At 42.5% G+C, this 26,796-nt stretch overlaps 1 protein-coding gene and 1 pseudogene across 3 annotated transcripts in view; both read right to left on the bottom strand.

Annotated features, from left to right (window-relative positions):
- PHF11 (PHD finger protein 11) overlaps positions 1-26,796 on the bottom strand; it is a 39,929-nt gene continuing 13,133 nt past the window's right edge. For 2 of the 3 annotated variants that reach the window (XM_006140511.3, XM_027772168.1), the window contains exons 3-10: positions 24,796-24,903; positions 21,409-21,542; positions 12,333-12,382; positions 9,758-9,825; positions 7,748-7,814; positions 7,099-7,230; positions 4,809-4,880; positions 1-421 (exon numbers count right to left, since the gene is read on the bottom strand). In XM_006140511.3, coding sequence (XP_006140573.2) covers positions 267-421; positions 4,809-4,880; positions 7,099-7,230; positions 7,748-7,814; positions 9,758-9,825; positions 12,333-12,382; positions 21,409-21,542; positions 24,796-24,903 — 786 coding nt within the window. In that variant the 3' untranslated portion in view covers positions 1-266. The remainder of the gene's footprint in view (positions 422-4,808; positions 4,881-7,098; positions 7,231-7,747; positions 7,815-9,757; positions 9,826-12,332; positions 12,383-21,408; positions 21,543-24,795; positions 24,904-26,796) is intronic. The other variant, XM_014588276.2, reaches the window with a different exon arrangement.
- Positions 13,555-16,408, bottom strand: LOC102481026 (EF-hand domain-containing family member C2-like; annotated as a pseudogene).

Below are 26,796 nucleotides of genomic sequence, written 5' to 3'. Positions count from 1 at the left end.
GTGGGAGGCATGGCGCAATTTACTCATTAAGAATCTGAGGAACATTCTATTGGAGAGGAGGTAGAAGGGAGATGATGACCGAGGGAGGCAATAAACGCCCCGTCGGGCATGAAATCTGTCAGCAAGAACAAGTAAGAGGCGGCCGGGAGTCCCAGGTCGCAGTCCGGAGAGAGAGGGGAGGCCTAAAATGTGTGTCTGTAGCAGCTGATCTCATTCTGAGTCTGCTTATAGTTTTGCCTGGCTGCTGCCTTAGGACATGGTCATCCTCAGGAAGACAGGGAAGACGCTGAGGTAGAACTCGAGCCCGGGTCCCTCTTCTCTTGAGACGAGGACAAGGTTTGTTTTAAGTCCTGAAGTCGCTCAATCTCTTCCTTCAGCTGCTGCCGCCTTTCTTCAGATTCTTGGATTTTATCCTCTATTACTACGAAAAGAAAAAGTCATTTCAGATTATTTGGTGGTTTTACTAGAAATCACCATTTCTAGCCCCTTTCACTGCCAAGCACACAGTACACAATGCGTGGCCTCAAATGAAAAGAATGCAGTCTGTGAGCACGAACTGGCTCTTCTACGCCTCTCTTCATCTTCTGTATAATTTGGGACGGATTTCTGGCATTTCCCGCACATAAAGCTAGTCAGTAAATCTTGTTTTTTTTTTTTTAAAAAAAGACATTTTTGCTGTAGGTTGCATATGCTCGCTGGTGAGAGAGACAGTGAGAAATCACCCCTCCCCCCCCACCACCCCCAGGGGCGGAGGGGAATGGCCATGCCGCAATCCCTTCTCCATTTTCCTCTCGGGATTTTGGGCACACATGCGCACACAGCCAGCATGAGTTTTAAGCCACCTGCTGTTTTCTTGGTAAATCTTTAAGATTTTTGTACAGATTTGTAGTAGAACAGGTCAGGTCTCTCTTGTATATCTTTGAGAACTCAAGAACAGAGACTATAACTTGTATGCTATGCCACATCCATTTGTTGACAGATGACAACTGGAATGTGGCCAGAATTATGAGGGCAAATCTTTCATAAAGATGCAGTTGATTTTTAATGTTACAGAAAAGCTTTTGATTTTAGCATTAGGGAAGCTTTTCTTGCAGAAACTGAGGAAGAAGATACTTTAGCCAGGCTCTCTACATAACAAAGGGTACTCAGTGACAATGTAATTTTTTTTTTTTTTTGGAGAGATTTTCACTGTAGGGCGCGTGCGCTCGCCAGACAGAGAGAGACATAGAGATAGAAAGCGAGAAATCACCCCCCAGGGGGGATGGTCATGCCGCAATCCCTTCTCCTCCATTCTCCTCTCGGGATCTTGGGCACGCACGCACACGCGCCCAGCGTGAGTTTTAAGCCACCGGGTCCGGGACATGAACCGCGGTCGACTACGTGGGAGTCCAGCGACATAGCCATTACACTAACTGCTGGTTCCCGTGGCAATGTAATTTTTTAAAAGCCTCAAAACGAAGATTTAAAAAATTTTTTTTTTTTTTTTTTAATTTTCTGCTATAAGGTGTGTGTGCTGTCTGGGGAGAGACAAAGATGCCAAGTGAGGAGAATTCACCCCCCAGAGGGATGGCCACGCTGCACTCCCTTCTGCACTCTCCTGGGATTTTGGGTATGCACACACGCATGCCCAGAGTGATTTTCAAGTCACCAGGTTTGGGACTCAAATGGACAAGTTGATCATTTGGCATCCAACCACCTTAACCTCCACGCTATCTGCTGGCTCCAAACTGAAATTTTTAAATGCACACATACTCTCTCTCCAGAATAACTACATAACCTGCAGTTAACCTGAAACATTACTAAGGCTAAATTAAGCAAGTCTTTTTATCAACCCAGGGTCAAAAGTGAAGCCACTGCAGTTGGTCCTCACACAGCCCCCAGTAGTGTTGCCCGGTGCCCTATATCCCCAAATGCTACACTGCAATGTACGTGGAGGGTCTTCAGAAGGCTCATGGAAAGTTTGTATTATAAAAATAACTGCCTGGATTTCAAAGATTTTTGTGCACACATACACAAACTTGTAATTTCATTCCATTTTCTTCAAGCTTTTTTTTTTTTGTAGAGGTTTTTGCCATAAGGCGTGTGCACTCACCAGAGACAGAGACAGAGAGATAGAAAGCGAGAAATAACCCCCAGGGAGATGGCCACACCGCAATCCCTTCTCCTCCATTCTCCTCTTGGGGTCTTGGGCACCCACACACACAGGGCTGACATGAGTTTAAACCACTGGGTCCGGGACTCGAACCACCGTTGGCTACATGGGAGTTCAGCGACATAGCCATTACGCTAACTGCTGGTCCCTCTTCAAGGTTTTTGAAGTCCCCTCAATATTTTCAAGTAACCCATCCATGTATTTGTGTGACATATTCCCATAAATGTGACATGTTCCCAATGTGGAACTTTTATAAGAAAATAAGTTTTTCTAGAAAAAGATTTTTAAAAGCTGCTAATAGGGATGCTCCCATTAGCAGACATCCTCCTCAAGAGACCTCACAGATTATTTTTGATACCTTTTTAAAAGTTTTTTTTTTTTTCTTAGCTATAGGGTGCGTGCGCTCACCAGAAAGAGCGAGACAGAGAGACAGAAAGCGAGAAATCACTCCCCAGGGGGGATGGCCACGCCACAATCCCTTCTCCATTCTCCTCTCGGGGTCTTGGGCATGTACGCACATGCGCCTGGCATGAGTTTAAGCCACCGGGTCCAGGACTCGACTCGAACTGCGGTCGACAACATGGGAGTCCAGCGACATAGCCATTATGCTAACTGCTAGTCCCTTTTCAAGCTTTTTGAAGTCCCCCCAATATTTTCCCATCCATGTATTTGTGTGACATATTCCCATAAATGTGACATGTTCCCAATGTAGATCTTTTATAAGAAAGTTCCCTATAAAATAAAGTTTTTTTAAGAAAAAGATTTTTAAAAGCTGCTAATAGAGCTTCACAGACTATTTTTGCTGGCTTTTTAAAAGAGATTTTCTCTGTTGATTATAAACGTAATGCAAATTTCAAATAGAAATGTGAATATTGATAGAAAACGAGTGAGAAAAATTGTGTATGTTGAGACAAGGATATGAACTAATGTTTTGTCCATGGGGAAAACTGCCTATTCAGATCCCATTTGCTGGGTAGAAAAGTACATTAATAAAAAAGAACAGCGTGTAGGGTTGCACCACGGGCTCTGCCAGTCTGGTCCCACCGTCACCAGGAGGGGCAGGTCTAGCCAGATGTGTGCGGCGGCCAGGACGGCAGAGTTGGATCAGATGCATGGGTCCGTGGAGAAGCAGACTGCAGCATCGTAAAGGAGGCCGAAAGCAGGACTCGGAAAATGGCTGATACCTCATATTGACAGGTATTATAGTGATAGGTATATTGATGGATTTCCCAGCAACCCACACACGTGTATATTCTACAGAATTTCTTGGCTGTTCTTATTTGTTTTCAGCTGAACTTTACAATCAGCCACAGCTCTCCCTTCCCCTAGTATGAGATCAGGTTAGATTTGAAGATTCATGTTTGGAGAATCGAAAGCTTAATAAAGCCACCGCGTGTGACAGAGGTGAGTTCAGGGTGGGGTGCTGTAGCCTTCTCACCTGCGGGCGTGAAGCTGCAGGCAGCCTCACAGCTCCTGCCTGTGCCCACCATGTACTGAAAAACACTCCAAGTTTTGAATCATTTTTGTTTCCGTTTTAGATTTCTGCCATAGGGCATGTGCATTCATCAGAGAGAGAGAGAGGGAAAGTGAGAAGTCACCCTCTGTGGGGGATGGCCAAGCTGTAATCCCCTCCTCCATTCTCCTGGGATTTGGGGCATGCACACACGTGCCCAGCATGATTTTCAAGTCGCCAGGTTCAAGACTCGAACCACGGTCAGCCATGTGGGAGTCCCACACCTTAACCACCACGCCACCTGCTAACCCTGTTTCTAATATCGTAATGATTTTTTTTCTCATTATAAAAGTATTCATGTGAAGAAAATTTAGAAATTGTAGCACTTAAAAAACAGACTAAAGAAATCACTACAATCCACACCCCATATGAACAGCTACTGTTTCCACTGAGTGCTGTTTTTCTGTGTGAAGGTGACCTACAGGAATGCATTTTTCTTCCTACTGTATGTGTATGGGTCACTCTGTTTTTGTAATAGGCTTTTTTCCTTTAATAAGGGCTAGCAGGTGGCATGGTGGTTAAGGCACTGGCCTCCCACACGGCTGACCATGATGCAGGTCCTGGACCTAGCCACTTGCTTTCTCACTTTCCCTCCCTCTCTCTTTCTGTCAGGTGAGTGCATGTGCGTTATAGCACATTTAAAAATAATAATGAATAAAATTAAATTCTAAAAATAAATAAAACAATGGAACATCCTTCAAAAATATGTCTCATCACCTATATATTACTATTTCAATATATCTGGTAGATATTTTAAAACTGCTGCTCAGCTTTTGTTTTAAAGAATTATTTTTTATTTAACTTTTTAAATTTATTTTTAATTTGACTGGGGTAGGGTGGGAGAGAAAGTGAGAAAGCAAGCTGCCAAGCCCGGGACTTGAACACTTAACCACCATGCTACCTGCTGGCCCCATTTTTTTTTAAAAAAGGCTTTTTTTTGGGAAAGTGAGGAATCACCCACCAAGGGGATGACCATGTTGCAATCCTTCTCCTGGGACTTTGGGCACACATGCACATGCATTTGGTATGATTTTTAAGCCACTGGGTCTAGGACTCGAACCATGGCCAGCTCTGTGGGAGTCCAGCACCTTAACCACCATGCTACTTGCTGCCTACCCCCCTTGGTTATTTTATAACACATACCTGCTTGAAAATCTTCAAATGTGTCTTTAAATAATTTACATTCAAAAAGTAAATTTCCAATTTTTTCATAGTCTGGAAGGAGAAAAATATTTTCAGTATTTTTTTAGAGTTATTTTATTCATTATTTTAAAAATTTAACCAAAGAGTGAGAGACAAAGAGAGAGGGAAAGTGAGAAAGCAAGCTGCCTGGTCTGGGACGTGAATCACGGTAACCTATGTGTGAGTCCAGTGCCTTAACCGCCACACTGCGTGCTGGCCCCATCGGTATTAATTTTAATTTGAATAATTTATTTAGTCAGAAACATCTCAAAAGATAACCTAAAACAGAGAAAAGTAAATAGAGCATTCGTCCACTGAGGGCTTCATGTTAGAGCAGCTGCAACAGCAGCAGCAGCATGGGGCTGGTTAGAATGTCAGTTCACAGAATTTCTTCTGTATCTGAACCCAGGGGTGGGAGTGGGGTCAGGGAGCGCAGTGACCTGTGTTTCAAGAAGCCCTCTGGTGACTCTAAAGTGTGAGAACATAACACACAAACAAAATGTCATAAATGAGCTTTTGGAAATATTTCACTTCACTTTTATTTCTAAATTGTGCTACAGGGTGCATGTACTTGCCGGAGAGAGACAGAAAGACAGAGAGAAAGGGAGAAAACACTTGCAATTCTGCAACCCCTTCCGCATTTCTCCACCCCGTCAGGTTTGGGGCGCACACACAGTTCTTTCTCAAGCTTCTGGGTCCTGGATTCAAACCGTGTGGGTCAGCCATGTGGAATCTGGCTCCCTTAACCACTTGGCCATGGGGGTGGCTCTAAGTTCACTCCTCATTATAGAAAATAATCTCTTTAAAATAAGCATATATTGGGCCAGCAGGTGGCATAGTGGTTATGGCACTAAACTCCCACTGCAGTTTGAGTCCTGGACCTGATAGCTTGAAACTCGTGCCGGGCACAAGTGTGTGTGCATGCCCAAAATCCCAAGAGGAGAAAGGAGGAGAAGTGACTGCAATGTGGTCATCTCCCCTGGCCATCTCTGTCTCTGTCTCTCCAGCAAGCACACACATCCTATAGCAAAACTTTTTTTTTTGGAGAGATTTTTTTTTTTTTGCTATCGGGGGCATGTGCTCGCCAAGAAAGACAGAGACAGACAGAAAGAAACAACCCCACCCCCAGGGGGGTGGCCATGCTGCAACCCCTTCTCCTCCATTCTCCTCTCGGGCATGCATGCACACGTGCCTGGCGTGAGTTTAAGCCACCAGGTCCGGGACTTGAACCAGTCAACTATGTGGGAGTCCAGCGACATAGCCATTATGCTAACTGCTGGTCCCCAAAGCTCACTTAAAAATAAATAAATAAAGCATACATTTTAAATTGTTGTTTAAATTGTAGATTATCAGGCTTTCCCTTGTAAAAGAACTATGTTTATAATAAAGTTTTTAAGCTTGTGAGATAGGTCCTAAAAAGGATACATAGCTATATACCGGCACAGAGTAAACTTCAGTTTCCCAAAGAGCTCTTTAAGAAACTTCTTTGGGACCAGCAGATGGCATAATGGTTACATCGCTGGACTCCCACATAGTCAGCTCTGACCACAGACCTGGCAGCTTGAAACTCATGACAGGCGCGTGCGTGTACGTGTGCGTGTGCATGTGTGCCCCAAATCCTGAGAGGGTAACAGAGACGGGATCGTGGTGTGGCCATCCCTGCGGGGGGGGGGGGTGATTTTTCATTTTCTTTCCAGTGAGCACACGCGCCCTATAGCAAAAATCTCTCTTAAAAAAAAAAAAAGAAACTTCTTTAATAAGGCTCATGTTTACCTGAACCAAATATCTATCAAAACTTCTATACTTTTAGACTTTGAGTTAGCATTATTGAATAAGGATATTTGGCTTATTAAGAACTATGATTTGAGTCAAATTAAAATTGTAACAGAACGCCATTATCAGAGCTTAGTGACAAGCACGCAGGGTGTTGGGGGGCTGTGAACAAATCTGGTTCTGATGAGCCTGTTCTCTTCACGGTCCCGTTAGGCACATCTGGAAACAATGTCATGGTCCTTAGAGCAGCAGGATACTGCTGACTAACGCAGTTCATGTATTATCCTCTTCTTTTATGACCTTTATAAAAGACAGCAGATCTGGCACAATGATTTTTTTAATTAAAGATTGAGATAAAGAAGGAAAAGAAAAAGGAACTATTATGGGAAGAAAATGTGTACTTTTGTGGTCATCTTGGTTTGGTTTTACATCTAGGTCCTGAGAAGTCCTTACACTTAGCAATCCTGCGTCTCGGTACCTGATTCCGAAGTAGTGTCATCCATGAGTCTTTCTTGAAGCACATAAAGTTGGTCTAATATGTGTTCAAATAAGTCATTAAGAAGTCCCACTTCCTTACATTTCTTAAGAAAAGGAATGTTCACAATCGCATCTAAGGATAAGAGAAACATTTTAGAAGGAAATGGTCTGTTTTAGCTCAGCTGACCACAAATCACTTTGTGGTTACTCTTCGGTTGTCTGGTGGAGGGTGAGCGTAACTAGTACAGCGGCACACGCGGCCCCTTTACCTCTTCTACTCATTGTATTGCCAGCATGCCTCAGTGCTTCCAGCTGAAGCAATGAGTGCTCTGTTATAAAACGTGAAAGTGAAAACTTCTCTGTTATAGTAACTCCATGAATTAAGAGGATGCTATAAAATTTAGCTTTGGATCTTTCAGATGATAGGCCCCGTCATTCTTTCTGGCACCGTTATTATATGCTGTTTCAGAATGTCTACTTCCTTAAAGAACAGAAAGCTGCAAATAGGTGACATGTCCCTGGATCCTACAGGATATTTACATGGCCAGAAGAATAAAGATTAAAGTGGGATACCAACTTTGAAATACATGGGTCAACGTTTTACAAAGTCCTGTAGGCCATATTTATTATAGATGACACTTAGAGCAAACCTGTGTGTCTGCTGGGCTTGTCCTTCCCTTGTCTTACCGATCTATTGCATGGCATTTTTTCAGGTGACTAGAAGGAGGGGAAAAAAAAAAATCAAGATTACTTTTTACACTGACTTTACTAATGACAGTTACTATTATATAAAATGAGAGGTCATCTTTTACTGTGTATAACGAACTGATATGCCTAGAATAGAAATCATGCCACATATTCATATAGAGATACGTTGTCAGATTTATTTTTGTATGACAAAACATGAGGAGGTGTCTGACAAGCACCTCTTGTATACATAGCAAGAGCTGAGGCCAGCAGGTAGCATGGTGGTTAAGGGCTCTGGACTTCCAAATGGCCAACTGCAGTTGGTCCGAGTCCCGGACCTGGTGGCTTGTTTTCTGATTTTCCCTCTTTCTTTCCCTCTGTCCCTCTCTGGTCAAATTAAAAATAAATAAAGTTAAAATAATTCTTGAAAACTCTGTAAAAAATTTAGATAAATAAATAGCAAGAGCTAAGGTTACTGACTCATATTAATTTAGCTTGTAGGAGTTTATCTGTAAAAACTTCCAAATCCCAAAAATAGTTTCAAATTTCAAAAGCATTTTTTAATAGTAAAAACTATTATATATAAGTATATGACATATATAATAATTCAGAAAGTTGTTAGAGCTACAAATTAGGTCAGGTGTGGATTATACAGATGGGAGATTTTGGCTTCATGAAGATGCTCACCTGTATTTGCTACCCATTTTAAGCCCTTAAGCAGGGCTGACCTATGTGAGAAGATTCAGGTGGGCACACCTGTGTCCATGATCTGGGCTGGCTGAGGCTGGGCAGATCACAGTGTCAAGACCCTGTTGGGAGTGTCCTCTCTCTCTCGCTCGCTAATGGAAGAAATAAACGTGAACAACAAGAACTTATGCACCCTCTAGGGTCAGAGGCTTGCACTAATTTGGGGCCAGCATGATGCTTCATAGGCGCTGTGGGAAATGTTAACTCCTGCAGGTTATGGGCTCGGAACTTCCAGTGAGTCTTTATGAGGTTCCTCCCCGCAAAAGGATCTTCATTCTACAAATGAATGTTATAGAGGGCCAGCCCCGTAGCACGGTGGTGAAATGCTGTGTATTGGGAGCTGGATCCCACAAGGCCAACTGCAGTTCAAACCCTGGCCTCAGTGGCTTCAAAAACATGCTTGTGGGGGCGGGAGCAGCAGGTGGCATCATGGTTAAGGTGCCAAACTTCCACATGGCTGACCATGGTCTGAGCCCTGGGTCTGGCAGCTTGAAAAACACACTGGGCATGCATGTGTGTGTGTGCATATGTGTGTGTTTGTGGGTGTGCATGCATGCATGCAGAATCTCATGAGGAGAATGAAGGAAAAGGGATTATGGTAGGGCTGAGTAATTTCTCACTTTCTTTCCCTCTGGTGAGCACACATGCCCTATGGCAAAAACCTAAAAAAATAAAATAAAATAAGCAATTACAAGTAGGATGTTAATAAATAAAAACAAAACAATAACAAAAACCCATGCTGGGCATGTGTGAGTACCCAAAATCCTGACAGGAAGGACAAAAGGAAAAAGGACTGGCATAACAATGACCCACTGGGGGTGCTTTCTCTTTCTTTCTCCTCTCTCTCTCTCTCTCTGGTGAGCACATGCATCTTCTGGCAAGAGAGAGAGCGGGGGTGGGGGGGAAGACTGTTATACAAATACTGTGTCTTCAGGGCCGGCAGATGGCTGGTAGTTAAAGCCGTTGGACTCCCACATGGTCAACCATGGTTCGAGTCTTGGGCCGGGCGGCTTGTTTTCTCACCTTCCCTCTCTCTCTAACTCTCGCTCTGTCCCTCTCTGATCAAATTAAAATAAATAAATACAGTTAAATAAAAGAATTCTTAAAAAAAAAAATACTGTGTCTTCGAATGATTTAGAAAGTACATTTCACCTGAAAGCTCAGACTGGTTTAAATAAAGACTGTATGAGGAAGTTTCAAGCTACAGTGAAATTAAGTCAAATTACCTGTATATAAACGCCTGCTGAGACCTGTTTCTTCCTTCCTCTTTTTCTTCTCGGTCCTGAGAAAGCAGCTGAAAATTCATTTAAAAATTGAAATTGATTGCTGTTCAACTATATAAAATACTGGGTTGTCGGAAAAGTCGGGCCACATTTTTGCATAGAAAAGTACATCCTGACTTTTCGATGATCCAATATAAATCTCTTATGTGCCAAAAATTATTACAAAGTCAAAAGGGCAAACTTAGATTAAGCATTTTCAACACATATAATAAAGTTAATTTTTGAAATATAAAAAAATCAGTATTCTCAACTGGGCTGGACCGAGGTATATATCATGCTGGGTAAAGTCTCTTTACAATCTAAATGATATATAGTGATTGAATGTATAAATAATAATAATAAAGAAAATTAAAAAATAAAAAATAAAATATACAAAAAGATCTTATAAGTCTTTATGAAAAAGATAAACAATTGAGTAAAAAAAATGAGTAAATGGGGAACCCGCTGGGGAGAGTGTTCACAGGATAAAAAGATGAATGAATGAATTGGGTCATGGGAAGACAATATAACTGGTGAAAAGATGGGAATGCACTCAATTTCAATCATAAAGATCTGTAGAACCAGCCCTGGTGGCACAGACAGCGGGGTGCCACTCTCTGTCCGGTTCTAGAGCAACATGAGTCCCAGGTTTGGATCCTGGGTCGACCCAAACACAGGTACACCCCATGTATGCCTATGATTGTGGCTGGCTGGGGAGAGGATTACGGCAAGGGAAGACTGTGTCAAGGGTACCTGTCCGTTTGCCTCTCTCTCGAGAAGTAAAATTTAAAAGGAAGAGATGAAGGCCAGCCAGTGACATGGGTTAAGACAGCTGGATCTCAGACGGCGGACTGCACGGGTTGAGCCTCAGATCTGGCAGCATGAGAAACACGCAATTCTACTTATAGGAAGTTTTCCTTTTTTTCTATGTTTTTCTATGCAAAAATGTGCCATGACTTTTCTGATGACCTAATAGCACATAAAGGCACAAAGATTCATAAAGGAAGATGTTAACTAGATTATTAAATGTAATGGGATAGATTAGGGGCCAGGCAGTGGCTCACCAATGACACAACTGGATCCAAATGGAAAAGATTCTGGGTTCACACAGCACCTCCCGCTGCCCACCAGGCATGCACACAGCTACATCTGTGGGGGTGGGCTGCAGCGTGAAGACCGTATTGGAAGTGCCTGTCTTTCTTTCTCTCATGGGAGAAATAAACTTTTAAAAAATATTATTAGAATATTAGAAATAACCTCTATGTCCATCAAATAGAGAATATAGTCCACCTGTGTTACAGCTACACAGTGGAATGCGAGCAGTCTTTAAAAAAAAAATAAGGTAGATTCCACTTGCACTGATGTGGAAAGATCTCTAAGACACAACAAGTGAAAAAAGTACAGTAGTAGATTAGTTTTTTAGAAAAATGTTTTTAATCTGCCAGAGGGCAAATGCATTCACCAGAGAGAGAGACAGAGAGATGGAGAGAGGAAGAGAGAGAAAGTCACACCACAATCACTTACCCTCCATTTTTCCGTCCTGTCAGGACTTTGGGCACATGTGCACACACTCTCATGTTCCTTAAGCCACTGTGACCGGGATTCAAACCACAGTCAGCCATGTGGGATCTGACTCCCATAACCACTGGATTACAGGGCTGGCCCAGTCTGCCTTTTTAAACTAACACTATCATCTCTCTCTTTCAGTAAACACTGGCTGATAATAATACTTTAAATACTATTTCTTGATAAGTTAAAAGGGAAATAATTGGGGGCCAGCAGGTGGTGTGGTGGTTGAGGTGCTGGAATTCCAACATGGCTGATTACGGTTTGAGTCCTGGACCTGGCAGCTTGCTTTCTCTTTTTTTGCCTTTATCTGGCCAAACTCATGTAAAAAAAATGATAATGATAATAAATAAATAAGTAAATAAATAATTAAAAAAAGAGAAATGAAAAATGAGGATAGAGAGACTGTTTTGATACTGTTTTATCACCACAGAATTCAATTGGTGTGACGCTGAAGTAAGGCTTTTTCAAAGACTCCAGTTCACAGCGAACATCCCAGATCTAGTGCCACAAGACACCGCTGTCCCCACAGGATACTGAGGCCACTCACAAATGAGAGTGTACGTCTCGTAACTCCAGTTAGCCAGGATCCAGTGTGCCTTTACTAACCTTGCATTCTTGGGAAATTTTCATTCAGGGAACATGCAGTACAAAAAGCCAAAACTCTCAGTAATGTCTTAGTTTGGCCCTGTGAAGGCAGTGAGGGTGCAGATGTGAGAACGGCCTGGAGGAAACAGGTCTACTTCATGAAGAAGAAAAGTTAGTCAGTGATGTCACACAGCGCGCAAGATGTCACAGAGCGCACCCGATGTCACGTAGTGCACAAAGAAACTTAACGATTTTATTGGTGTGTAAAACCGTGACTCGAAAACTGGTATTTTCATTCAGTTAGGCTGGTACATGCGACTACTCTGTGTCTTACCTAAATGTTCACTTTTCTTTTAACCCACAGTGCTCGATTTTAGAAACTTACCATTTTGGGTGATGATTGCTGATTTAGGAGCGTGAAGTTGGCATAACACTCTGAAAATATGTGATTTCATAGAATGGTTACATATTTTTACATAGTTTTCAATATTACATTTATTTCCTTATGATTTAAAAAGGTGCTAACCTATTATTTAAAGAATGCTGTTTAAACCCATGTGAAATGATTGACCCACAGCAAGTGCCCTCTGAGACTAAGGAAGAGCTTTATGTTCTGGGAAGGACCAAGGGTCGATCAAATATTTGGAACTAGTTCATATAAGATGGTACGTGGGATTTTACTTTATAAAGATACCTAAAGATCCAACATCTTTAAAACATGCACATTTCCATCTGACTACTCTAAATTGTGATTTTTAAAAATTTTTTTTTGGAGAGATTTTTCGCTATAGGGCGCGTGCGCTCACCAGACAGACAGAGAGAGACAGAGAGATAGAAAGTGAGAAATCACTCCCCAGGGGGGATGGCCACGTCGCAATCCCCTCTCCTCCATTCTCCTCTCAGGATCTTGGGCACACACACGCACACACACCCAGCATGAGTTTAAGCCACCGGGTCCAGGACTTGAACTGTGGTCGACTACGTGGGAGTCCAGCGACATAGCCATTACGCTAACTGCTGGTCCCTCTAAATTGTGATTTTTAACAACAAAAAGCACCAAATTATGTGCATTAATTTGGGAAAGTTTTCCAAGTCAACAGGTATCTTTTCAGATCTGAGTTTTTACCTATACAGAGCCTAGAACTGATCAATGTCCTCTAAGACAAGAAAAGAGTAATGACTCGCTTAACAGTAGTTACCCTCAGTTTTGTTGTTTATAATCTTCTAGCAATTCTACTTAAAGAAAGTTTTCCTAATAGAAACATAAAGGCTACAATAAAAAAGTGCAGAGAGTGAATTTTAAGAAACAGCTCAGGCCTCATTTTCTTGTCTGCCTTTCTTCCTCCTCAGTCCCAGCGACGCCTCCCGGCCTTGTCTGTGTGCTGACTGCCAGGATGTCACGCCTGCTTTGCCTAGACGTCTTCCCACCCTCTCCATGCAACTTCCCAGCAACAACTAATCAAAATTAATGTCTTTTCCCTTTGGATTCTGGTATCACTGAGCATTTTCATTTACCAAATAAATTGTTCCAAACATAAAAGTGTGTAGAAAATATTAGGATAAACTCTCATGTCCCCACCCATCCCCCAGAGTCAGTAATTCTCCACTCAAGGCAAAGATCCTCTGTCGTAAACCCCCTCCTGCTCCCGTAGGCCATGTGTTGTATGAGCGATGACCTTTCTGATGCTCTGACCAGTATTTCTTATCTGAGTTTTCAGAGTTTGGATTTTTTTTCAGATTTTGGAATATCTGCATATACATAATGATATATCTCGGGAATGGGACCCAAGTTTAAACAGGAAATTCATTTTTTTTCCTGATGTAGTTTCATTTTATATTGCCATGTACAGCTGACAAGTCATCTCCCTTTTTGCATTGTAATGAATCAAATTATGTCTCATAGAAAATTATCATAAGATTCTTCGGTATTAATAAATCATACATACAATAAAAATGTTCAACATTTCTTTTAATGGCATTTTTTAATAGTGCCGGTATATCAGCAATACAATATGATGTTCTAAAACATCTCAAGGGACAAAAGAAGATTAATTGCGGCTTATGAGTTTCCATTTCATATAAACTTGTTTCATTTTGTTTTTTGATGAAAGAAATTTGGCAAAATTAGAGCCATAAATAAAAGAGAGTTAACCAAAACTGGCAGCTCTACTCCTCTATAAGCCACACACATCCTTCAAGAGAGTGAAGTAGTCAATGTACTTTGCAGGACTAGGCGATGGCATCCCAAGCCAAACATCTTCACATACCTCTTGCCGGTATGGTGGTGCTATCAATGGAGGTGTCGAATTCATTCTCCAGTTCAGGGCAGAAAAAAGTGACTCATAATTTATTTGCTTGTCACTGTCTTCAAACCTCGACAGTAAGGTTTCTAGAAGATCTTCATTCAAAGGTAACCTGAAAGACTTGCATAGCCTTTTGATGTCTTTGGTGGGTAATACATTTTTTTTCCTCGATCTTCGTATGCACAGGTGGAAAAGAATCCATCAAAAGTCTCAAAAGTATTCTTTGGGACCAGCAGTTAGTGTAATGGCTATGTTGCTGGATTCCCATGTAGTCGACTGCGGTCCGAGTCCCAGACCCGGTGGCTTAAACTCACGCCGGGCACTTGTGTGTGTGTGCCCAAGATCCCAAGAGGAGGATGGAGGAGAAAAGACTGTGGTGTGGCCATCCCCCTGGGGGGTGATTTCTCGCTTCCTGTCTCTGTCTCTCTCTTTCTGGCGAGCATATGTGCCCTATAGCAAAAACCTCTCCCAAAAAAGAAAATAAAAAGTCTCAGAAGTATTCTTGAGCTGTTCGTGAGCCTATGCAAGAGATCCAAGTTCAGACATGGCTCCTCGGGCACATGGTAGTGATGTGCAATAGTTACAACTTCCTGCTCTATGAGCTTCTCAACAGTTACATTCATCACTACTTCTCTGAATGTATTATAATCTACCACCTTCGTGAGATTACAATCAACAGCTCTAAACACCTGCCTCATCTCTCTGGATTTTGCTTCTTCATCTTTGAGCTTTTGTAGGGCAAGTTGAAGGCTGCTAAAAGGAAACTTAACGGTATTATTCTCCATGTGTTTTAAGGCATACTCACCAGCGTTGAGCAAAAGAAATAGGTAGCCATGTATGTTCACTTTGGCACCAATATACAACTCCTCAGGCTGGATGTATTCTGATAGTTTACTTTTAAAGACTTCTTGTCCAGGCCTCTTAACATGAATTCTTTTCAAGAACATTCCACCATCATACCCTGAATTTCTCTCTAGGTTCAAACACTGAAACTGTATTATCACTGAGATAATATGAGATAATGAACATTCTGTCCACATCCTCACATTTGTCAGTGATTAGTTTTGCAAAATATTGGAGTATATTGCTTACGTTGCCATAGCTGTCTAATTCCATGAACTTCTTGAAGCCTTTCTTATGAGGTGTGGGCCCGAGGCCTATGCAGGTGTGGAGAAAATCCTCTTCAGATCTGAAGCCATTAGAAGGTGGAAATTTCCTTTCTATTTTTGGAGGAGTAGGAGCCTTGCATGGAACTGAGGTAAAGTTCTCAATTCCTTAACTAGATCTGTAATAACACTTCATAAATTCATCACAGTCACAAAGGAGCACTTTACTTATATTGATGGTGGCTCCTATGGTCAGGTCAGAGTCTGTGTAAAACTCTTGGTCTACTTTTCCTAGCTCATATCTGTCCAACAGGTAGCCTGGCACGTGGGTCAGAGACAAGCCACTGTACACATTGAGAACTGCTTGCTCAGTTATCTCGCCTGGTTGAAAGACACCAGGTGGGCTATGCTTGGGCAGCTTACTCCTCTGAAGAAACAATGCCATAGCATCCCGGCCCGAGTTGTGTGGCATTAGTTTTTTGATTTCAATAGTACCATCGGTCAAAAAGTAATGCAGGACAAGATCTCTACGGTCCCTAAACAGAAAGCCTGAATCATCCCATAGGCAGAAGAAACACAAAACCTTCCCATCATACTCAAGGAACTATTTCTGGGTATCCAAGGACTCATAGGGATGTAAAGGCTTCATGTACTCTAGCGTCTCTCTCTCTCTGTGACTTCATGTAAGGGTCTTCCGGACATGGTCCTGGGGGATTTACTCTTATTCCTACTTTCTTCAAAAAGTTTTTTGTGAATACATCACAATCATAAATCTTGAATGTCTTATCATAGAAGAAAATGTCTTTGCTGACACTGAAATCATACACAGTATAAAATTAATCATCATCAGGAGGTGGGAGAAAAATTTGGTGACGCCGGATAAAAATCCCTTAATTTAGTCCACTATTTAACACCTCTGGCTCATTTAATTGAATTGTGTCATCTTCAAGATAGTAGTAGATTTTATAGTATCATATTCTATAGTCCTCTTGGTTTTTATCAGGTACTTCATCTTCCAAGTAGGCATTAAAACATAATACCTGGGACCAGCAGTTAACGTAATGGCTATGTCACTGGACTCCCACATAGTCGACCGCGGCTCGAGTCCTGGACCCGGTGGCTTAAAACTCACACTGGGCGCGTGTGTATGCATGCCCAAGATCCTGAGAAGAGAACAGAGGAGCGGGGATTGCGGCGTGGCCATCCCCCCGCGGGGGGTGATTTCTCGCTTTCTGTCTCTCTGTCTGTCTCTGTCTGTCCGGGAAGCGCGCATGCTCTATAGCAAAAACCTCTCAAAATAAATAAATAAAATAAAACAAAACATAATACCCTTGGAGATTGCAGCCTCAAGGCTGATAATCTAGCCCAGCGGTGCCATGTATGTAGTTTCTAAAGTGCCTCGTAGTCATTTCATGGGCGTTGACATCTCCAATGGACCCTCTATTCCAAACCAAATGGAAGAGTTTTGATCTACCCAAAGCACTGATATTCTGGAAGCACTGTGACATCCCAGGAAATTAATTTGTTTCATATCCACCTCATGCACAGAGCCTGAAGGTAATTTTCTACAGTATTTGTATATCGCAGCATTTCAATCACATCCTATCACATGAGGTCAGCTGTGGAATCTTCCACTTGTGGTGTCACAAGTGGTGGAAAATTTTGGATTTGAGAGCATTTCAGATTTCACATTTTTGTGTTAGGGATGCTCAACCTGAAAATCTTCTAAGGTTCAGTCTGTATCTTATTCCTTTCTGTAGTTCATAGCACTTTGCAAATTGTCTCATGGATGAGAGGTGTTCTGTTTAAATTCAATTTTAAAATGCTCAGAAGTTCACCCATTTTATTGAGTCCCTAGTCATCATTTCTAAATGTGAGATCATTTATTTTTTCCATTTTTTAAAAAAGAATGATTTTATTTAACTTTATTTATTTATTTATTTTAATTTTGCTCAGAGAAGGACAGAGCGAGAGAGCAAGAGAGGGAAAGTGAGAAAGCAAGCCGCCAGGTCCAGGACTTGAACAATATTCGGCTATATGGGCATTTAGTGCCCCTAACCACCATGCCACCTGCCGGCCCCAGAGCAGTTGTATTTTTCAAACTTAAAGATGCAGCAGGGGGGAATCAGCAGTTGGCGTAATGGCTATGTCACAGGACTCCCATGTAGTTGACCACAGTTTGAGTCCCAGACCTGGCGGCTTAAACTCATGCCGGACACATGGGCGTGCGTGCCCAAGATCCTGAGAGGAGATTAGAGGAGAAGGGATTGCAATGTGGCCATCCCCCCTGGTGGGTGATTTCTTGCTTTCTGTCTCTCTGTCTCTCTCTGTCTTTCTGGTGAGGGCACCTGCCCTATAGCAAAAAACTTCTCCAAAGAGGGGGCTGAGATACGGCAGGGACTTCATCCCTTCTCTTTGATCTTATGTTTAAATTCATTGTGAAAGTCATACTAAAATGAGCTCTTTGGGAAGGTAATTAATAAAAGCAAGACTCGCAAAGTATTATTATAGAGCTTCTTAAATGAAATAGAAAGACGGTACAAAATCAACATGTTTACAAATTTCCTTTCTAATGTCTCAAGCAACAAAATACCTGTGCAACTTATTCAAATCAATTTTAAAATTATTTTGCAAACTTTTTTCTTTTTGCTATAAGGTATATGTGCTCATCAGAGAAACAGAAAGAAAGAGACAGAGAGAGAGGGAAAGTGATAAATAACCCCCTGGGAAGATGGCCACAGTACGATCCCCTCTCCTCCATTCCTCTTGAGATTTTAGGCATGCATGCACGTGTGCCTGGTATGATTTTCAAGCTGCTGGCTCTGGGACTAGAACTGCAGTTAGCTATGTGGGATCTACCACCTTAACCTCCATGCCATCTGCTGGCCCTCAAACTTGTTTTAATGGTAGGCTTGGGACTGGCAGGTGGCATGGTGGTTACGGCACTGGACTTCCACATGGCCAACAGTGGTTCAAGTCCCGGACCTGGCACTTGCTTTCTCACTTTCCCTCTCTCTCTCTGTCTCTCTCTGGTCAAATTAAAGAACAACAACAACAATGGTGATAATAATAAAAAAATTAAATAATTTTTTTTTTTTTAAAAAAGGTAGGCTTGCCCATATAGTTTAAGAAGACATGGCCCCTAAGCTTAAAAATGACATAGTGGTGAAAAGCAAGGACTCAGGAGCCCTGAAGCCTACCTCTGATACTGTCACTTACCACTGTGTACATGGGGGTAAGATAATTAAGTGTCTCAGAGCCACCTACCACTGTGTACATGGGGATAAGATAATTCAGTGTCTCAGAGCCTCAGTCTCCTCATCTGCAAAGTGGGGGTAACAATATCTATCTCACTGGACTATTAGGAGAATTAAATGAGTTAATATTTATAAAGAACTTAGGACTATGCCTGGCAGAATGTAAATTGCTATTAAATAAATTAATAAAACAGTGCCTGGACCACTCTGATAACATTGGGTATAGATGCCCACATAAGAGAAAATTAAGCTTCTAAATGGAATTTTCAAAAATGATTTAAAATGGGGACTAGCAGTTGGCATAATGGCTATGTTGCTGGACTCCCATGTAGTTGACCATGGTTCGAGTCCCGGACCTGGTGGCTTAAACTCACGCTGGGCAGGTGTGCATGCGTGCCCAAGATCCCGAGAGGAGAATGGAGGAGAAAAGATTGTGGCATGGCCATCCTCCCTGGGGGGTGACTTCTCACTTTCTGTCTCTTTGTCTCTGTCAAGCACACACACCCTATAGCAAAAACCTCTCAAAAAAGAAAGAAAGAAGGAAAAAGATTTAAAGTGTAACAAATCTTTTAAAAATAATGTTTTTGGGGAGGGGATCCTGGAAAAAACATTTAACAGATACAAGAATGCATGTAAATAAGGCAAACAGGTTATGGAATGGTACAGCGCTACAAAGTTTAAGAAAACAGCTGGGTGTTGCCAGTCTTACCTGTCTATTTCAAGACAAAACAAAACAAAACAAAACCATAACTAGTGGAATGAAAATCTAAGGTGCACATCATAATGTAATGTTCTTTGTTGAAGATGATGAATAATAAGACCCTTCATTTGATTATCAAACATGGCATGTATGCTTTGAAAACCATTACTGTACTTTACAAAGATGATAACAATTAAATGTAAAGGACAAATTATAAAAGTAAAAAGAAAAAATAATGTAACACTAATCTTATTATTTAAAATATTGTGATTTTTTGGGGATCAGCAGTTAGTGGAATGGCTATATCGCTGGACTCCCATGTAGTCAACCGCGGTTTGCGTCCCGTACCCGGTGGCTTAAAACTCACGCCGGGCGCATGTGCGTGCATGCTCAAGATCCCGAGAGGAGAATGGAGGAGAAGGGACTGCGGCATGGCCATCCCCCTGGGGAGTGATTTCTCACTTTCTGTCTCTCTCTGTCTGGCGAGTGCACATGCCCTGTAGCAAAAACCTCTCCCCCCCAAAAAAAAAAAACAACCCCCAAAACAAAATATTGTGATTTTTAAAAATAAATGTATTGTACTGAAATATAAACTATCCAAGTAGAATTCATGCATGTGGTCTAAATAATTGTTGGCCTGGTGCTTCAACTTCAGACCACTGTTCTCTTTTTTACTCACTTCATAATTTTAAGTATCAAAACTGTTTCTAAGGTGGTTTACTCATTTGATTTTCTGTGACATATTGTAGACTATATCTACATACTTTTTTTTTTTTTTTTAGGTTTTTGCCCTAAGGCATGTGTGCTCACCAGAGAGACAGAGACAGTGAGAAGGAAAGTGAGAAACCACCCCCTAGAGGGGATGGCCACACTGTGATACCTTCTCCATTCTCTCAGGATTTGGGGCATGCATGCACATGCACCCAGCATGGATTTCAAGCTGCCGTGTCCGGGATTCAGATTGCAGTCAGCTATGTGGGAGTCCAACATCTTGACCATCATGCTGTCTGCTGGCCCCTACATCTACAGAACTAATCAGCTGAACATGATCTGAATTAATCCAGTTAATAACAGGCTTACTGAGTTCTTACTAAACTGCACAATAACTTGAACTGAAATGTTTTGTCAGAAGAAAGACCACAGTTCTCACTGGATAAATATATATATATATATAAGGAATATATACACACATCCTATTGGATGTGAAAAATGCCTTACTGAGTCCAAATTAATATTAAAGAATTATTTTACTGAAAGAAATGGAGAAAAACATAAAAATCAAAGGCAATACAAACAGGGTAAGTTTCTTTAAGAACTTAATTTCCGTATTTGCTTCATCTTTTTTTTATATCATGTTTGGTAGCTATTTGTAGGCAAGAGGGTGGTGGTGACAGGTAGCTATGTATCAGTACAACGGTGGGAACTTAAATTCGTTCCACGAAGATGGGAGGATAGACTGAAAAGCCCATGGCTAGATGAGCCTAGAACAGGTTTGAACTGGTTCCTGTCCCTTGCTCATCTTTAGTCTATTCATGCCACAGCAGTATTTTCTACCAGGCAGGAAAGGACATAGGAAAATTAAACACAAAAATAAGACCCCAAAACCTTGTATTGTTTTCTTCTTACGATATTTAGAGAAAATGTTATGGATCAGGTTGTCAAACTGGGCATCCCCCAAATCATGTTTTCATTTGAAAACTATTTCCATAAAATTAGCTTTAAAAGTCTCCTTGTCTTGGGAACCAGCAGCTAGCGTAATGGCTATGTCACTGGACTCCCACGTAGTCGACCGCGGTTTGTGTCCTGGTCCCGGTGGCTTAAAACTCACGCCGGGCGCGTGTGTGTGCGTGCCCAAGATCCCGAGAGGAGAATGGAGGAGAAGGGATTGCGGCGTGGCCATCCCCTCTGGGCAAGGTGGGGGGGTGATTTCTCGCTTTCTGTCTCTATGTCTCTCTCTGTCTGTCTGTTGAGCGCACGCGCCCTATAGCGAAAACCTCTCCAAAAAAAAAAAAAAAAAAAGTCTCCTTGTCTTAACCTAACCATTCCCCCAGCACCCTCCACCCCAATGTGGTTTTAAAACTGTTTTAGGAAATACCTGTAAATTCCTTGAGTTGCATCAGTGTGTAGATATGCGTGATCTTTCTTGGCACAGAAAAAGTGGTACTTCTTGCGACAGAATTTTAAATCACATCCCACGGTGGCTCCTCTTTTATGACAAAATGTGCATTTCTATAGAAGAATAGAGTTTACTGAGTAAGCATCTGTTCTTCATAATCTCTGTAAAAGCTAAAGACATCATTAAATGTTCTTTACTTCAGCAGCCCTGTGTTTTTATCCTGGATGTCATTACCAGAATCCCATCCTCCGCACCGACTGTCAGGGATCCTTGAATTGCTGGACCTGGGTGAGCTGGGAGAGTGGAAGATGCCTAAAGAGATATAGCGTCCATTCTCTTCGGTGACTGGAGAAATGCAAGGGAAAACTTCTCTACCAGACTTCCAAAAACAAGAGTAGTAGTACTCATTTAAATCACAGGCTGGGAAAAAAGTGCTCTTTCATCCACTTCGCATAGAAGTATAAATTGGTACAACTTTCTCAGGAAACAGCTAGTCATAATGATTCAAAAAACAATTTTTTAGATAGGGTCTTAATGGCCTGCCCTGTGACCTAATAGTAAGGGGGTGGATTCCACAAGACCAACTGCAGTTTGAATCTCAGTCTTGGAGGCTTGAAAAAACACACCAGGTGCATGTGCGTGCAGGCCCCATATTCCAACAGGATGGAAAAACGGAAGGGAAGGGATTAGGGTGTGACCATGCCCCACTAGGGAGCACTCTCTCCTTCTATCTCTGTTTCTCTCTCTCTCTGGCGAGCACACATGTCCTCTGACAATTAAAATAAAATTAAAAGATGTCACACCAGAGAAAAATCCTACGACTGTAAGGAGTGTGGGAAAGTCTTTAGTTCTCCAATTTCTTTTAGAAATCATGAAAAAAAAAAAGACACATGGAAGAGAAACTGTTAGTGTAAGGAATGTGGAAAAGCCTGAGGGTATCCCTGCCTACTTCAGAGACATTAAAAAACTCACTAGGGGGACCAGCAGTTAGCGTAATGGCTATGTCGCTAGACTCCCATGTAGCCAACTGCAGTTTGAGTCCTGGACCCAGTGGCTTAAACTCACGCCGTGTGCGTGCATGCCCAAGTTCCCAAGAGGAGAATGGAGGAGAAAGGATTGTGGCGTGGCCATCCCCCCTGGGGGGTGATTTCTTGCTTTCTGTCTCTCTGTCTCTGTCTTTCTGGCGAGTGCACGCACCCTATAGCAAAAATCTCTCTCTCAAAAAAAAAAGAGAAAGTGGAAATAAGGACACACACAATCATGTGATGTCACCAGAGTGATCATAATTAAGGCAAGGACAGAGACACCAAACATCCTCCTATTATGACCTTCGGGAAACCAACCCTGCCCTCACCTTGGTAATAGTGTGGGAAGAGGATGGGAGATGGGGGTCGAGTGTGAGGAAAAAATTAAGGAGAAAAATAGAGACAAGATGTTTATGGACATGGGAATGGATTACTATCTGTTGATAACATGTACAGTATCCTGAGTTGGACTGTCATGAAGTGTATCCATGTCGGGTAAATTTACTTTACAAGCTAAGTGATGTATACTAATTGAATATATAAAATGAACTAAAATAAAACAAAAAAAATTAAAGACAGGGTCTTGATCTATCATATACCGTCTGCCTTAGCCTCCTGAATCACTGGGATTAAGGCCTCTCCCCATCACGGTATCAGGCCTTCAGGGTGGGTCAGGAATCAAACCTGGGCCTCCTGTGTGGCCTTTGACTCAGCAATGCCATTTATAGGAGTCTGATCTGCAGTAATACTCAACTGAACCCCAATTGAGGAGAGTGGCCTACTTGCTGAGATCCCAGTGTGGACTCCTTGCAAAGCACTTCCCTGGCAATACTGAAACCCCCTGTGCACTGGCCCGGCTGCCCGCCCCCCCTGCCCCCCACCAAGTGAGTGTGCACTGTGTACCTGCTCCATTTTCCACGGGACCCATAAACACTTGGGAATTTTGAATGGGTAACTATTACCTCAGGTGACTTTTCACTCCTCTCTCCTTCCAAACCATCCCCAAATCTTCCCAGTAGAGAAGGCTGCATCCCCAAGTCTGCAAAAACCCGTGGGTGCACCTGCTTCATCCTGACTAGTATGCCTCCAGTCAACGGCCTTCATTCCCCAACCTGGGGCTCTTCATATGTGGACGATCACTAGGATCTAATGGGTTTAACTCTGTCTTCCCATTCAAATCCATGAACAGGGAGCAACAAAAATAACCTTTCAGTTGAGATCTTTTGCTACTACCTTCCAATCAGGGCGGCTACCTGCTCACTCATCTCATCACACCGAAGTTCTCAGGATGGACTGCAGTGGCCTGTCTCCCTGTCAGCACTAACGATGTCAGTGTCCAGTCTTTCCAGTGATTAACAGTATAGTATGAAGACTGGAGGCAGGACCCCCACACTTCATTTTTATGACTTGTTTTGGGAACTCAGAGCACTGTGCACTGAGACAGTGTAATTGTAGAATTCCATCTGGCTGTTCCCTTTCGCTCTGGACTCTGCATTTCTTCTGTATTCAGAACAGCGATCATCCTTCCTGTACCCTGGAGTTTACACAGAGCAATGTATGCAACGCACCTACTGCAGGACGCTGCTGATGCTGATCCTTGCCAGGATTAGATGAATGTCTCTGGTCTCTATTGTGCTCGAGGTGCTTGAATTTGCGTTCCTGCTTTCTACGCTGTGAAGGGCCTTTCACAGAGAGAGTGGACTGCAAGGGACCCAGTAGGATCACTCTTCAGCACTGCTTCTTTCCAGAAGAGTCCCTTTATGACCCAGAGGAGCTGACCCTAGCACCTATGATAGACCCTGACTAGTTATGACCACCCCCGAAAGAGGGATGTGACCTAATTAAACTTTCTGAAAGGCTTCTGTTCCAGGCATGGGGATGGTTCTTTCTCTTTCATGGAATACAAATAAAAACACCTGATGCTCCCGTGCTGCCTGTAGCCACGACATGATCATGAGGGGACCAGCTGATGTTGGGGCCAGGAGAGCAAACAGGAAGAACCTGGGCCCCTGAGGACATCACTGAAGCAGTAAAGCAAGTAAACTTGAGACCGGCACTTCTTCTGGTTAAGTGAGGAAACAAGTATCTTTGTTAAAGCTGCTTTGAGTTGGGGGTCTCCCCTACTTATGGCCAAAAGCATTCAAATTCACATCTACTTTGCTGATGAAATGTGTGGTAGTTTATTTTACAATAGTAAATGTTTAGTTAGAACTAAGTTTCCAATACAGGTCCAACTTCTTTCAACTCTCCAAGATGCTTGTCTATCTTTGGTTTATTATTTGGAATGTATCCCCTAAGAGTCTGTTCATCCTATATGAACAAAAACATCATTTCTACTTACCAAGTTCCTTCCTCTCTGGATTTCCTTCTTTACTGATTCCACATCAAAATTTCTATCATGATTAAATGGATCATGATCTTCATATTCCACAAGTGCTGCAGAGTACAGCTGCAGATTAGAAAAACAATTCCAGGGTTGCACAAAGTAATATTGAAAGCCAAAGCCAGCAAATGGTGCCAAAAAGTATTCATGAGGAGTTAAAGATGGATTGAAGGGAAAAGAGTAACTACCTCTTGGGGGGGGGGAGGTGGTGTATGAGCAGACCACATGCCACTCTGCTTCAAGGCGACTCCCCACCCCAGACCCCTGATGGTTAGTTGGATCTGGATGAGACCCTGAAGCCAAGGTGGGCCAAGCTGATTCTCTATCCTAGGAGTGGCACATAAGCTCTGAGCAATATCTAAAGCCATGAAGTCAGAGAAAGCCAGTCTACAAAGAAAGAAAGGCAAAAACAAGGGCCCAAGAGAAGACATTCTTGATTCCTAATGGCTTTTCAGACCTGTTTCTTAGACCTTCCTGCATGCCTGCCTTCAGAAGCCATAAAAATCTAAAAAAGCTCTGCAAATTAAAAAAAAAAATTGTTTTATAAGTTTTTTGCCACAGGGCATGTGTGCTCACTGGAGAGAGACAGAGAGGAATAAAGTGACAAATCACCCCCCCCAATACCTCAGGGTGGGGGGGATGACCATGCTGCAATCCCTTCTCCTCCATTCCCCTTTAGGAATTTTGGGCATGTATATATACATACCCAGTGTGATTTTCAAGTTGCAGGGTCCAGGATTTGAACTGCTGGGTTGGCCATGTGGGAATCCAGCACCTTACCTACTATGCCCCCTGCTGGGCCCTCTGCAACATTTTACAAGCACCCTTTTGTGTTCAGACCAGTTCAAATTTCCATGTGCTATTTAAAGCCAATAGAACCCAACCTTCTTTCTTTCTTTAATTCTTTCTTTTGAAAATTTCTCTTTCGTTCATGAGAGAGAGAGGAAAAGACAAGCACTCTCAATAGAGTCTCCAGGTTGTGATCCACGCAAGTCTCGGCATGTGCCTGGTATGCTCAGGGAAGTCCTGGGATTTGAACCAAAACCATGTTACCCCCGTGCCACCGCCTGGCCCCAACCTACTTTTTGAATTAAAGATCAATATTACGCATCTACTTAACAAACAGCATGGAAAACATAAGAGAAAAATGTTGGGACATTGGCATAAGCAATGATTTCTTTTTCTTTTTCTTTTTTAGAGATTTTTGCTATAGGACACGTGTGCTCACCAGAAAGACAGAGAGAGACAGAGAGAGAGAAAGTGAGAAATCACCCCACAGTGGGATGGCCACTCCATAATCCCTCCTCCATTCTCCTCTCGGGATCTTGGGCATGCAAGCACATGTGCCCACTGTGAGTTTAAGCCACCAGGTCCAGGACTCGAACTGCAGTTGGCTTCATGGGAGTCCAGTGACATACCCAACTGGTGGTCCCAGCAATGATTCCTTATAAAAAGCAGAAACCATAATGAAAAAGTTAAATAAGATGTACTTCATGAAAATTAAAACTTTCTGCCTTTTTTTTTTTTTTGAGAGGTTTTTGCTATAGGGCACGTATGCTTGCCAGAAAGAGAGAGAGAGACAGAGAGACAGAAAGCGAGAAATCACCCCCCAGGGGGCATGGTCACACCACAGTCCCTTCTCCTCTATTCTCCTCTCGGGATCTTGGGAACGTACGCACACACGTGCCCGGCGTGAGTTTAAGTCACTGGGTCTGGGAATCGAATTGCAGTTGACTACATGGGAGTCCAGCGACATAGCCATTATGCTAACTGCTGGTCCCAAAACTTTCTGCTCTTTTTTTTTTTTTTTTTTTTGGAGAGGTTTTCGCTATAGGGCGCGTGCGCTCGCCAGACAGACAGAGAGAGACATAGAGACAGAAAGCGAGAAATCACCCCCCAGGGGGGATGGTCACGCCGCAATCCCTTCTCCTCCATTCTCCTCTCGGGATCTTGGGCACA

This window comes from Tupaia chinensis, unplaced genomic scaffold (genome assembly GCF_000334495.1).
Source record: "Tupaia chinensis unplaced genomic scaffold, TupChi_1.0 Scaffold000037_20, whole genome shotgun sequence".
NCBI lineage: Eukaryota > Metazoa > Chordata > Mammalia > Scandentia > Tupaiidae > Tupaia > Tupaia belangeri.
The sequence above is the reverse complement of the archived record's forward strand: the minus strand, read 5'-3'. Positions and strand labels throughout refer to the sequence as shown.